Raw genomic sequence first — 13405 nt, 5'->3', positions numbered from 1 at the left:
AAAATGAAAATCAAATAACCACTAATTTGTTTTATTTTTTAAATCTGAATGAGAAAATGCAATAAACTGAACACAGTGATCGACTTCCTTCAGTTTAGCTGCTTAACAACTCGTGTTTGTAGTTTGTGCTGTTTTATTGTCTCACTAATGTCCTCCTGACACACACACGCACACACACACACACACACACACACACACACACACACACACACACACACACACACACACACACACACACACACAGGTTGTAGAAGAAGAAGAAGAGGCTATAACTGGGTAAACTGGGATTCCTGCTGCTGTGGTTCACTTTATGACTGCTCTGTGACTACTGCTCAACACTTCCTGTGTGTGCTACTGTTTTGACTCTTCAAACAGGAAGTTAGTTTGGTAATAAAGATTTTTAAGAACAAATGGATATTTCTATGATCATCATTTGAAACATGTTTCATGAGAGTTTGACAGTTTTTCTGAAGGTGAAAAGAAGGATCGCTATTGCCTCTGGATGTTCACACCCAGTGCCCCTGAAGGTACCATGAATCACAGCCCCCTCATTACGACTGCCTGAAGTCTTACTCAGCAGTGAGATAATCTACCAGATCAATCAGGCTATTGATGACTTGATTAATCATGAAAGAAACTTGTTCTCTGGCAGTGAGGCAAGGAAAATGTATTTGTAAAGAACATTTCATACACAAGACAATTCAATGTGCTTTACATCATCAACAAGTTCAGATGAACTACGGCCGGGCCCGCAAAACGTCTCTGCGCCAAATGGCACATGTATACCATGTTCCCGAGAATTCAGTGAAATGTCTCGGTTCCACCGAGTAAAACAAATAAAACTGTGTGAAGCATAATCGTAATCTACCTTAAATTACCTTTGAAACGATGTCACATGACTATGTTCCCATAAATTTGGAAATTACCATCATATTCATTCATAGTATTCATACCAAACTGAATCTAACTAAGGAGTAGTCATTTGAAATATTCAAATATTTATATATTTGTGCCAATGATTCGATACCAAGGGCGCACGGTGGCTTAGTGGTTAGCATGTCCGCCCCACAGCAAGAAGGTCCTGGGTTCAAGCCCTGGGGTGGACTTGGGTCCTTTCTGTGTGGAGTTTGCATGTTCTCCCCGTGCTGCGTGGGTTTCCTCCGGGTACTCGGGCTTCCCCCCACAATCCAAAAAAAAAACATGACTGTAAGGTTGATTGGAGTCTCTAAATTGCCCATAGGAGTGAATGAGAGTGAATGGTTGTCTGTGTCTGTGTCCAGGGTGTACCCCCGCCCAGCGCCCTATGAGAGCCGGATATTGGCACCGGCAGACCCCCGCGACCCTGTTAAACGGGAATAAGCGGGTATGAAAATGGATGGATGGATGGATGGATTCGATACCACCAACCGTTGTAATATTTGACTTGCAAATAAGAAATCAACTTTTGTTTTTGTTTTTGGGGCTTCCTTGGGCCCCAAATCGAAAATCGGGCTCCAAACATCGATGCGTACATGTCCATAGATTATAGCTACCAAATTTCAGTCCGATCAGTTCACAAATAACAGAGTAGTGATTTTAACTAGTGTACACAACAACAACAAAGGGAGTGACGTTAGCGCAGCCTAAAAAGTGTAGAAAACATTCAACAGCTTAAAAATCAATAAGAACATCAGCAGTAAAACATTTAAAATCTTCAGTAAAACATTAAATCAACAATAATATGTGATTGATGATATGATATGATAAATCTCCCTCAGTCATAGTCAGTAAAAGATTTAAAAATGTTCCATGTTTGATGATGACTTCAGCTCTGTTGCAGCATAACAACTAAAATGTTTGCTGTGAACTCTGGGTTCCACTAGCTGGCCTGCTGGGTTCAGACCTGACTAACATCTCACTGATGGATTCACCACCACATTTATAACCAGCAGCACTACTTTACAGTCTCCTCTGAGGCTGACTGGGAGCCAGTGGAAAGACTAAAGCAGTGATGATGTGTTCAGATGTTTTAAGGTGAAAAACACATTATTGATGCCTTTGGGTGTTTGTGACAAACTGCTTTATGTTGGTCACAAAGTGAAGAATTGATTTGGTTGATTGATTTTTCTCAAACAATATAAAGCAGCAATGTTTGAATGTGTAGAAGGAAACTTATCTAGTCCTGTTCCTACTTCCAAGCTTTTCACAAAGAACAAAATAACTCTGACTTTTGGGTAAATGTATTATATACGCATATAAATAAATACACACAAATATAAACAAAAATAAGCATCTATGGTCTGCCTATACCAGTGACGTGCCATGATCACTAGGGTTGGGTAGGCACGTTGCAAATCGAGACCACCAATATCGACACCAATGACAATTTCATATGTTTCTGCTGGCAAGTGTTAATCTAACTAAATCAACATCATAAACACCATAAAAGAAACATAATTTTTTTTTTAATAAAGCCTCCATACTCTCCCAACAACATATATCTCATGACACGACAGCACATCCGTTGTTTGTGTTGGAAACAGAAACATGGAGAAAATGACAACAACAACAACTCAGAACAGCCTCAGTGAGGAGCATCCACAAAGTCAATCCTTCCTTTTGTTCCATTCACTGTAGAAAGTACCAACAATGTTCTGACCTTATCTTTGCTGAAGGTCTGGTAGCTCAGTTGTTGGTCTCCATCTTTTAAAAGCTGTCGTTTTTCCTCAAAAGAAAGTTTTTTTTCATTGTCTCTAGTGCTGTTATCCTGACTGTAGTGTTATAATCCCACCCACTAGCTCGAGAACGTAGCACTGTATCAATTTACTAATGCACTGTGAACTTACGCATAGCATTTAGCATAGCACGGTTACGTCCAAAGGCAGCTTAGAGAGCTTCCTTTTTACGTAAATGGTTTTCATATTGAGGAACTGACTGTGCAAACGTACCAGGAAATAGCAATGTTTAGTCATTTGGGCTCTGAAAAGCACAAAATGCTGACACTTTCAAACATATACTGTAGGTACTGTAGACTATCGGAAATGGAAAAATAAATAATTTATAATTATATTATAATTAAAACAAATAATCAAAATATCAATTCACCCTTGGGTAGGCACTGCCTACCTTGCCTACCCTGACTGCACGTCACTGATCTATACTTACATAACATAGACATCCACATGTCCACCTACCATCAGACTCTAGTCTTTGTACTGATCTAATAAGTTTTGGTTATAGAAAAAATAAAATGTCTTTATGTCGTTAGAACTTATAAGTTTATTATTAAGACTGTTCCAAATGGATAACCCAAAAACTGAGATGCACATGCATTTCAAAGTAGTCTAGAATGTTCTCTTTCTAAAGTTCAATTCCCCCGTAAATCATACTCCCCTTATAGTCTACTTGGAAAAAAAACTTCATCAAATCCATAAACTGAAGTTCAGTATGGTCCAGATATCCTGCATGATTTATGATCCTTATTATTCTTTTTTGCATAATATATAACTTTTGTAGTTTCTTATGTACAGTATGTGTTTCCCCAGATGTCAAAACAATAAGACAGATATGGTAGAATTATTGCACAGAATAACGTGTGTATCTACTTTTGTTCACTATTCCAACGCTTCATCAGATCTTCGTACACAAACATTTTACGTGTGTTTCCAGCAGAGGTTGTGATCTAATAAAACTCTTTCAATCTTTACATTATACGTTTCCAACTTAAAAACTATTTTTCTGTATTTAGTTTTTCTGTTTGTCAAAGCATAAAATCCACGTTAACACAAGTACGTGGTAGCAGAGAGTACGGAGCACGCGCAGCTAGCGTAACACAACGTAATGCTCTCCTTATTTGTGCTTTTTCTCTGTCACCACTAGAGGGCAGAATTACAGATGCATGGAGGCTCCTGACTGCTGCTCTATTTATTTAACTTCTACTTTACAATTTTGTGTGTGTGTGTGTGTGCGTGTGTGTGTGTGTGTGTGTGTGTGTGTGTGTGTGTGTGTGTGTGTGTGGAGGAGATGCAGAGAGTGAGCAGTGCTCACTTGGATGCAGACTTTCAGCGTAGACAGACCTGGTGAGTGTGGCTTGTTCCATGATTGTGTGCGTGTGTGTGTGCGTGGGTGTGTGTGTGCGTATGTGTGTGCGTGGGTGTGTGTGGGTGGGGGGTCTGCCTCCTGCACGTGGAGCTTCTTCTCACATAGTGTTGCAGATGCTGTTTGTGAGTCAGTTTTTACAGCTGGTGATGATGATGTTCATTTATTGATGGAAACATGCTGAGCTTCATTCTCCCTCTCTGTGAGAACATGATGATAAGTGTGTATGTAGAGCTTTATACTGTGAGAACATGATAAGTGTGTGTAGAGCTTTATACTGTGAGAACATGATAAGTGTGTGTGTGTGTAGAGCTTTATACTGTGAGAACATGATGATAAGTGTGTGTAGAGCTTTATACTGTGAGAATATGATGATAAGTGTGTGTAGAGCTTTATACTGTGAGAATATGATAAGTGTGTGTGTGTGTAGAGCTTTATACTGTGAGAACATGATGATAAGTGTGTGTAGAGCTTTATACTGTGAGAATATGATGATAAGTGTGTGTAGAGCTTTATACTGTGAGAACATGATAAGTGTGTGTAGAGCTTTATACTGTGAGAATATGATGATAAGCGTGTGTAGAGCTTTATACTGTGAGAATATGATAAGTGTGTGTAGAGCTTTATACTGTGAGAACATGATGATAAGTGTGTGTAGAGCTTTATACTGTGAGAATATGATGATAAGTGTGTGTAGAGCTTTATACTGTGAGAAGATGGCGCCGGTGTGTCTGGTGTGCCGCTTGGCTCTGCTCAGTTTTATTTGTTTTATGCTGATTTTAACATCTGTTACAAGGACCATCGACTCACTGCTGGTGTATAATTGTCAAGAATTGCTAAAAATAAAAGAAACGGTGCAATCGTGTACCATTCGTGATGCAAACAACAAGTCAGGTTCATTCTACCTGGCCGACCTGCCTGCGCACCTCCTCAGGGTGAATGCGCCGCTGCCCAGGAAGCGTAAACGCCGAGGAGTCCGATCCGGTCGGCTCGTGAAGCTGAAAGCCTGGTTGGCTCTTTCTCCCACCGCGGTGTGGTCCTCGGAACTTCCACGGGATTACAGAGACTGTTTTTTCCGCTATGTCTCGCGACGCACACTCGCTCCAGTTGGCGCTTGGTTGGTGCCCATTACCGGACAACGGGAGGATCTCTGCGCGCTGCGCCCTCGCCGCTCTTCTTTCCGGGTTTCTGACGGTGTGTCCCCGGCTAACCTCAGGCCGCTGAGCTGGGTAGCTCAGGCGGCTACTACAGCTTCTACGAGGTGCGCACTCGTGAACACGAGGTCTGTGGCGAATAAAACTTTCATCCTGCAGGACTTCTATACATCGTGCGATTTGGATGTACTGTTTTTAACAGAGACTTGGATCAACAGCGGTGAGTCTACTGCTTTCTCAGAGTTATTACCTCCAGACTGTACTTTTATCAACGTACCGAGAACCACTGGTCGTGGCGGAGGTATAGCTACTGTTTTAAAGAACTGCTTTTTATCACAAAGTGGTATCTGAGATTTGTCATTTACAGACCACCGAAGCACAACAAGGATTTTATTAGAGACTTTTATGAATTTGTTGCTTGTGTGCTCACGCGTTATGACAGGGTTTTAATTGTCGGAGATTTTAATGTGCATGTATGTTGTCCTTCTAAACCCATGGCCAGAGAGTTTTTGGACTTGGTGGAAGCTTTTAATCTGACGCAACATGTCACTGGCCCCACACAAGTGCACGGGCACACGCTAGACATTGTGTTGTCTTGTGGTTTTCCTGTGAACAATGTCGTTGTTGGAGATGCCGTGTTTTCTGACCACAGCCCTGTCATGTTTGATCTTATTTTGGACTTGGAGGTGAAGCTGTCTTGCGTGCGTCATGGTCGTGTTATTAAGCCCGACACGGCCGCTGCTTTTTCTCCTCTTTTTACTGCATCGTTTCTGGATCATCTAAACTCCGCTGCATCTATGGACACCGAGCAATTGATGAACTCTTTTACTTCCACCTGCTCTGAAGTCTTGGACAGTGTTGCTTCCCTCAGAGCCATATGTCCTAAGCCAAAGCAGGAACCGTGGCTCAATGACACTACGCGCACAGCTCGGCGTGAGTGTCGGAGGGCAGAGCGGAGGTGGAAGAAGGACCATTTGGAGGTCTCGCACCAGATTCTTAGAGAGTGCTGGAGAAACTATCAAAGTGCTGTTAAAGCTGAAAAAACTCAATATTTCTCTAACTTGATCTCGAATAATGTCAGTAAGCCTCGAGTTCTTTTTAAAACGATTGGTTCTGTTTTTAATCCGAGTCCGTCCAATTCATTGGAGATGACAAGTGGAACTTGTGAAAAATTCCTCTCCTTTTTTAATGAGAAGGTTGCTGCTATTAGGGCCAACATATCTCCCTTTTCAGTGTGGAGTTGTGTATCCACTCAATGCTGCGCTGTTTTCTGTCAGTTTGAGTCTGTGCCATTGTCTGTGCTCACAGGGATAGTTAAAAAACTTAAACCCTCCTCCTGTCCCACAGACCCGGTCCCTCCTCGCTTTTTTAAAGAGGTTTGGGACACCATTGGCTCTTCTGTTAGGGAGATCATCAACAGCAGCTTGGCTACTGGCATAGTGCCAGCTTTTTGTAAGAAAGCTGTAGTTGAGCCTTTGATTAAAAAACCTGGCCTTGACCCTGCAAATTTGGCGAATTATCGCCCAATTTCCAAACTACCATTGGTATCGAAAATTTTAGAGAAATGCGTTTTTGCACAGTTGCAACCTTTTTTAGATGAAAATGGCACTTTAGACCCATATCAGTCAGGCTACAAAGCTTTGCACAGTACTGAATTTGCACTTTTAAAGGTTTTTAATGACCTGTTTTTAATGACTGATTCTGGAGGTTCTGCCATTTTAGTGCTTTTAGACTTGACGGCTGCTTTTGACACAGTCGACCACACAATTCTTTTAGATCGCCTAAGAGATCGCGTGGGTGTCAGGGGGACCGCGTTGGAGTGGTTTAGGTCCTACCTGTCGGAGAGGTCATTCTCCGTCAGGCTGGGGGACTCCACTTCATCTTCTGCCCCACTTCACTGTGGAGTCCCCCAGGGATCTATCCTGGTTCCCATTCTTTTTGCTATATATCTCCTCCCACTTGGAGAGATTTTTAAGAAACATGGCATGTCTTACGACTTCTACGCAGATGACTGTCAAATTTACATGCCCATTGCAAAGAACGACCACAGCCCCCTGACACCCCTGCTCCACTGTCTGGGTGACGTCAAGGCTTGGTTAGCCCAGAATTTTTTAAAACTGAATGAGGGAAAAACAGAAATAATGGCATTTGGACGTACCCTCACAGACTTAGGATCACTCCAAAAGTATTTGCATCCCAAAGTCACCAGCCTTGGCATCACCATAGACAGTGATTTTAAATTTGATAAACAGATCAGTGGCGTTTTAAAATCGGGTTTTTATCATCTTCGTCTTTTATCCAAAGTTAAGCCTTTTTTATCATTTAATCTTTTTGAACAAGTCGTGCACGCTTTTATTTCAAGCCGTCTGGACTACTGCAACGCACTTTACTCGGGCATCAGCCAAAAGGCACTTTACCGCTTGCAGTTAGTCCAGAACGCAGCGGCATGACTTTTAACAGGGACCAAAAAGCGTGAACACATCACCCCAATCCTTGCTTCTTTGCATTGGCTCCCTGTTAAATTTAGAATTGATTTTAAAATTGTATTGTTTGTTTTTAAAGCTTGGAATGGACTGGCCCCTCAGTATATCACAGACCTCATCCAAATTTACCGACCCCCGCGCGCTTTGAGGTCTGAGGGCCAGCTCCAGCTCGTGGTTCCGAAGGCGAACCGTAACACTAAAGGGGACAGAGCATTTTCCGTTGTCGGCCCTAAGCTGTGGAACGCTCTGCCCCTCCACATCCGTACGGCCCCCACCGTGGAGTGTTTTAAATCTCGTCTCAAAACTCACTTTTATTCTCTGGCTTTTAGCACCGTGTAAGTTGTGTGGTCCTCTGTGTCTTTTACTTTATGTTATTGAGTTTTATTCTTATTTATAGTTTTTAATATGTTTTTATTTATATTTATTCTTTTAAACTGTTTTATTTTTATTTATTTTTTTATACTCATTTAGTGGCAGAGCTCATTTGTATTGTTTTGGTTTTATTGTTGTGGTCACATGTTCAGCACTTTGGAAACGTTTTGTTCTTTAAATGTGCTATATAAATAAAGTGGATTGGATTGAACATGATGATAAGTGTGTGTAGAGCTTTATACTGTGAGAACATGATGATAAGTGTGTGTAGAGCTTTATACTGTGAGAACATGATAAGTGTGTGTAGAGCTTTATATTGTGAGAACATGATGATAAGTGTGTGTGTGTAGAGCTTTATACTGTGAGAACATAAGTATGTGTAGAGCTTTATACTGTGAGAATATGATGATAAGTGTGTGTAGAGCTTTATACTGTGAGAATTCAAATCTCTAGTCTTTGGAGAGAGCAGACGTGTTTTCATTCGCTCCGATAACACGACCTTGGCTACAGCTGAACAGCCTGAAAAATTGGGCCCAAGACTGAAGGAAAATGGTGAAAAAACCGCAGGGAGGCCCTTCAGAATCCAATTCGGGTTTGGAAGAGGTCAAGTAGATGATACGCGAGGGTCTACGAAACCTATCTGCCGAGATAAAGTCGTTGGAAAAGACGCTGGAAAACTCACTGGAAAACCTACAAAGCGAAGCAAAGGTACTGAAAGAAAAGAATGAAAGAAATGCTGAGGAGATAAAATTGTTGAACGCTAGGGTTGAACAGCTGGAACAAAAGGAAAGAGAGAAAGATGTCATCATCACAGGCCTAAGGATAAAATCCAGGAGTTACACGAGTGACGAAGAAACAAAATCGATTGAACAACAGGTCATTGACTACCTGAAGTCGAAGGACATTGTCCTGAACCCTGACAACATCAACTCCTGTCATCTCCTGCCAAAGAAAAATGATAACAGAGCTGTAAAAATAACCTTCACGAATATGAAATTCAAAGGAGAACTACTGAAGCAAGGAAGAAAGCCGAAGGAAACGAAGGTTTATATTAATGAAAGCCTGACAAAAAAAAAAATGCAAGCATTGCATGGAAGGCACGCCAAATAAAAAAAGGAGGAAAGATTCTAAAGACGTGGACAAGGAACTGGGAGAAGAGAACGGAAAACCAATCCTCATCAAAACGATGGAAGACTTGGAAAAATACGAAGGATCCACCTAAACAACAACATTACTGATGGTAATCATGGATATGGACCCAGATCTATATAAACACTGGAAACAAAACTCAGACTGTGATTATTTTACGGAGACTGAATTAAATGTGAAAACCAAGAGTAAAAAAGGTCTGTCATTTATTCATTTTAATTGCTAGGTGGTGGGGTGATTAAGGATTACATTAAATTTAAATTCAAAGTGTTTATTGTCATATGTGCAGTTAGAAACACGTTTTCCTGTACAATGAAATTACTACCTTGCTTATGAACTAAGATATAATAATGTGTTTATACAAGTTAAATCTAACAGTGGAAAATATAACACTGCCAATAGAACTAACAACAGCTGGATTAACCTTGATGTAGAGACAAAACAAGCTGCAAACTTGTGTGTCCAAAAGAGACATTCCCGAGTGGTGACATTATGGATGAAAAGGTAAAAACCTTCCAAACACCTTCGAAAGAGGAACTATTCTTGAACTGGAGGAATGCTAACAATGTCTGGCAGGGAACAAGGCCAACACGAACAACGATAGAGAGGAGGAGGAATAAAAACAAGACAACACTGACTACAAATGAGAATACACAAAAAAGGACTGTTCAGAACAACTCAAGAATGTTTGACCAGAGAGACATGTAAACCCATGTAAATTTGAGATGGTAAAACAGCGGACGGGACCCAGATAAGCAAACTGCTTCTCTCGTCTCCTTTTTCGGCATGTACAAAAAAAAAAAAAAGTGAATGTAACCATGTCGGAAATAAACTGAATAAATAAAAATAAAAAAATATGATAAGTGTGTGTGTAGAGCTTTATATTGTGAGAACATGATGATTAGTGCAGTGTTTTTCAACCTTTTTTGAGCCAAGGCACATTTTTTTCATTGAAAAAATCACGAGGCACACCACCAGCCAAACATGTTAAAAAATGATACTCTGTAGCCTATATTAACAATATAGCCATTCTCATCAAAGTGTCTTGAATAGGAATCAAATAAACACAAAGAATAAAGGACTTTATCATCATTTGTGTTTCTTCTTTCAAATAAAAAGTGCACTTAACATGTCCACTTCAAAAATGTTGGATAGCTTCTCGCCACACACCAAGCACAACGGGATCGGTGTCGTTGCATCCCCGGTGGAAGTAAATCCAAATGAAACATAACTCTCGCTGTATTGCCTCGAGCTCACCGTCTTTGCTTTCTTTCCTCCACTCATACTAGGGCCTTCTTCTGTCCGAATTTTGTCCAGGGCCCAGTTCGGAATTGGTATTTTTCCTCTTCAAAAACTTCACCGTAGTTTCGCTTACCCACAATGCTTTTACCGCCAGCTGTCACTTTCATGCCTCACTAATTCTCTTGTCTCAACGGACAATGCAATTCGCTACCTGCTGCCATCTAGTGTTATGGAAGAGTTTTACATGATTACGCTCTCAAGGTGGGTTCACACCGAACGCGACTGAAGTGACTGAAGCGATGCGATTACATTAAAAATCAATGTAAATGACGCAACGTCAATTTATCCCCCCCTCAGCGACGCGACTTGCATGATCAAAGTTGAAAAATTTTAACTTTTTAAGCGACGTGAAGCGATATTTCCCGTCCTCCACTGTCTGTAGAGCGGAGGCAGCAGCCCCTCCCTCCCGCTCCCGCTTCAGTGCTGACGGCTGCAGCGGAGGCTGTTCTACTTCCTCAAAGTATCAGGTTCAAAATTAAAGCGGTAAATTTCTTTAAAACCACAGTAACTACTGATCAAACACATTCTGAGTGAAGTCATCCTTTAATATCTCCGTTAAGTTGATCATTTAACCGTAGAAGCGGAGCAAGAAGGAAAAAAAAAAGACGTCATCAACACTCTCTCTCTCTCTGTCTCTACCCTGTTACCGGGGCCACACACACACACACACACACACACACACACACACACACACACACACACACACACACACACACACACACACACACACACACACACACACACACACACACACACACACACACACACACATAGCTCCCTAGTGATCGCGTCGCTGGAGCGATGAAATGATGGACTGACAAAAAAGCACCACTATGTGCAAACTACCGATCAGGGACGATTTAAGGCAACGGCATCGCTTCCGTCGCGTTCGGTGAGCACGCACCTTTAGTCACTACTGCAGCACGGACACTCGACAATGGTATATTATTTGCAGATAATAATTAATATGTTTTCAAAATTTTTTTTTAGACCAATTAGGTGCAATTGGATAATTTCCCACGGCACACCTGACGATCTCTCGCGGCACACTAGTGTGCCGCGGCACAGTGGTTGAAAAACACTGGATTAGTGTGTGTGTAGAGCTTTATACTGTGAGAACATAAGTGTGTGTAGAGCTTTATACTGTGAGAATATGATGATAAGTGTGTGTAGAGCTATATACTGTGAGAATATGATGATGTGTGTTGAGCTATATACTGTGAGAACATGATAAGTATGTGTAGAGCTTTATACTGTGAGAATATGATGATGTGTGTTGAGCTATATACTGTGAGAACATGATAAGTGTGTGTAGAGCTTTATACTGTGAGAATATGTTGATTAGTGTGTGTAGAGAATATGATAAGTGTGTGTGTAGAGCTTTATATTGTGAGAACATAAGTGTGTGTGTAGAGCTTTATACTGTGAGAACATGATAAGTGTGTGTGTGGAGCTTTATACTGTGAGAACATGATGATAAGTGTGTGTGTGTAGAGCTTTATACTGTGAGAACATGATTAGTGTGTGTAGAGCTTTATATTGTGAGAAAATGATGTGTGTGTGTAGAGCTTTATACTATAAGAATATGATAAGTGTGTATGTGGAGCTTTATACTGTGAGAATATGATAAGTGTCTATGTAGAGCTTTATACTGTGAGAACATGATGATAAGTGTGTATGTAGAGCTTTATACTGTGAGAACATGATAAGTGTGTGTGTAGAGCTTTATACTGTGAGAACATGATGATAAGTGTGTGTGTAGGACTGAACTACATCCTGCATCACCTCGACTCCCCAGGGACCTACGCTAGGATCCTGTTTGTGGATTTCAGCTCTGTGTTCAACACCATCATCCCGGACATCCTTCACCAGAAACTCACCCAGCTCACAGTGCCGGCCTCCACCTGTCAGTGGATCACCAACTTCCTGTCTGACAGGAAACAGCAAGTATGGCTGGGAGGCATCACATCCAGCACCCAGTCACTCAGCACTGGCGCCCCTCAGGGGTGTGTTCCCACCCCACTTCTATTCTCCCTCTACACCAATGACTGCACCTGTGAAACTCCTGAAGTTTGCAGACGACACCACCGTCATCGGTCTCATCAGGGATGGGGACGAGTCTGCCTTCAGACGGGAGGTGGAACAGCTGGCTCTCTGGTGCAGTCAGAACCATCTGGAACTGAACCCGCTCAAGACTGTGGAGATGACAGTGGACTTCAGGAGAAATCCCCCCCCACTCTCCCCCCTTACCATTCTGAATAGCAAAGTGGCTACCGTGGACTCCTTCAGGTTCCTGGGATCCACAATCTCACAGGACCTGAAGTGGACCTCCCACATAGACACAACCAGGAAAAAGGCACAGCAGAGGATGTACTTCCTGTATCAGCTGAGGAAGTTCAATCTGCCCCAGGAGCTGCTGATCATGTTCTACACCTCCATCATTCAGTCTGTTCTGTGCACCTCCATCACTGTCTGGTTTGGATCTACAACCAAACTAGACAGACACAGACTACAAAGGATAATCAGGACTGTAGAAAAGATCATTGGTGTTGATCTGCCCTCCATCCAAGACTTATACCTGTCCAGGGTCAGGAAACGGGCAGGTAGCATCACTGCAGACCCCTCCCACCCTGCACACAATCTGTTTAAACTGCAGACGCTGCAGATCACTGTACAGTTTTCAATAATTTTTGAATATCTGTAGCATTTTGGGTTCTGGATTTCAAAGCAGAATAGAGACAATGCCTTAACTGTAGGTATTTCCAGAAAACTTGTTTAGGTATTTTATAATGATCTTTTACATGCTCAAGTTCAACCATGCATCCAACTTTAACCAGATTCCCTATGTGGAGAATTCCTACCTCAGCA

The 13405-nt window shown here is 41.7% G+C and overlaps 1 protein-coding gene across 1 annotated transcript in view; it reads left to right on the top strand.

Annotated features, from left to right (window-relative positions):
* The first annotated feature begins 7216 nt into the window (after nt 1–7216).
* Nucleotides 7217–13405, top strand: part of LOC114456267 (ovarian cancer G-protein coupled receptor 1-like) — a 40763-nt gene continuing 34574 nt past the window's right edge. Inside the window, 1 exon segment of the mRNA XM_028437916.1 lies at nt 7217–7326. Coding sequence (XP_028293717.1) covers nt 7217–7326 — 110 coding nt within the window.

This window comes from Gouania willdenowi, chromosome 22 (assembly GCF_900634775.1).
Source record: "Gouania willdenowi chromosome 22, fGouWil2.1, whole genome shotgun sequence".
In the NCBI taxonomy this organism is placed as follows: domain Eukaryota; kingdom Metazoa; phylum Chordata; class Actinopteri; order Blenniiformes; family Gobiesocidae; genus Gouania; species Gouania willdenowi.
The sequence above is the reverse complement of the archived record's forward strand: the minus strand, read 5'-3'. Positions and strand labels throughout refer to the sequence as shown.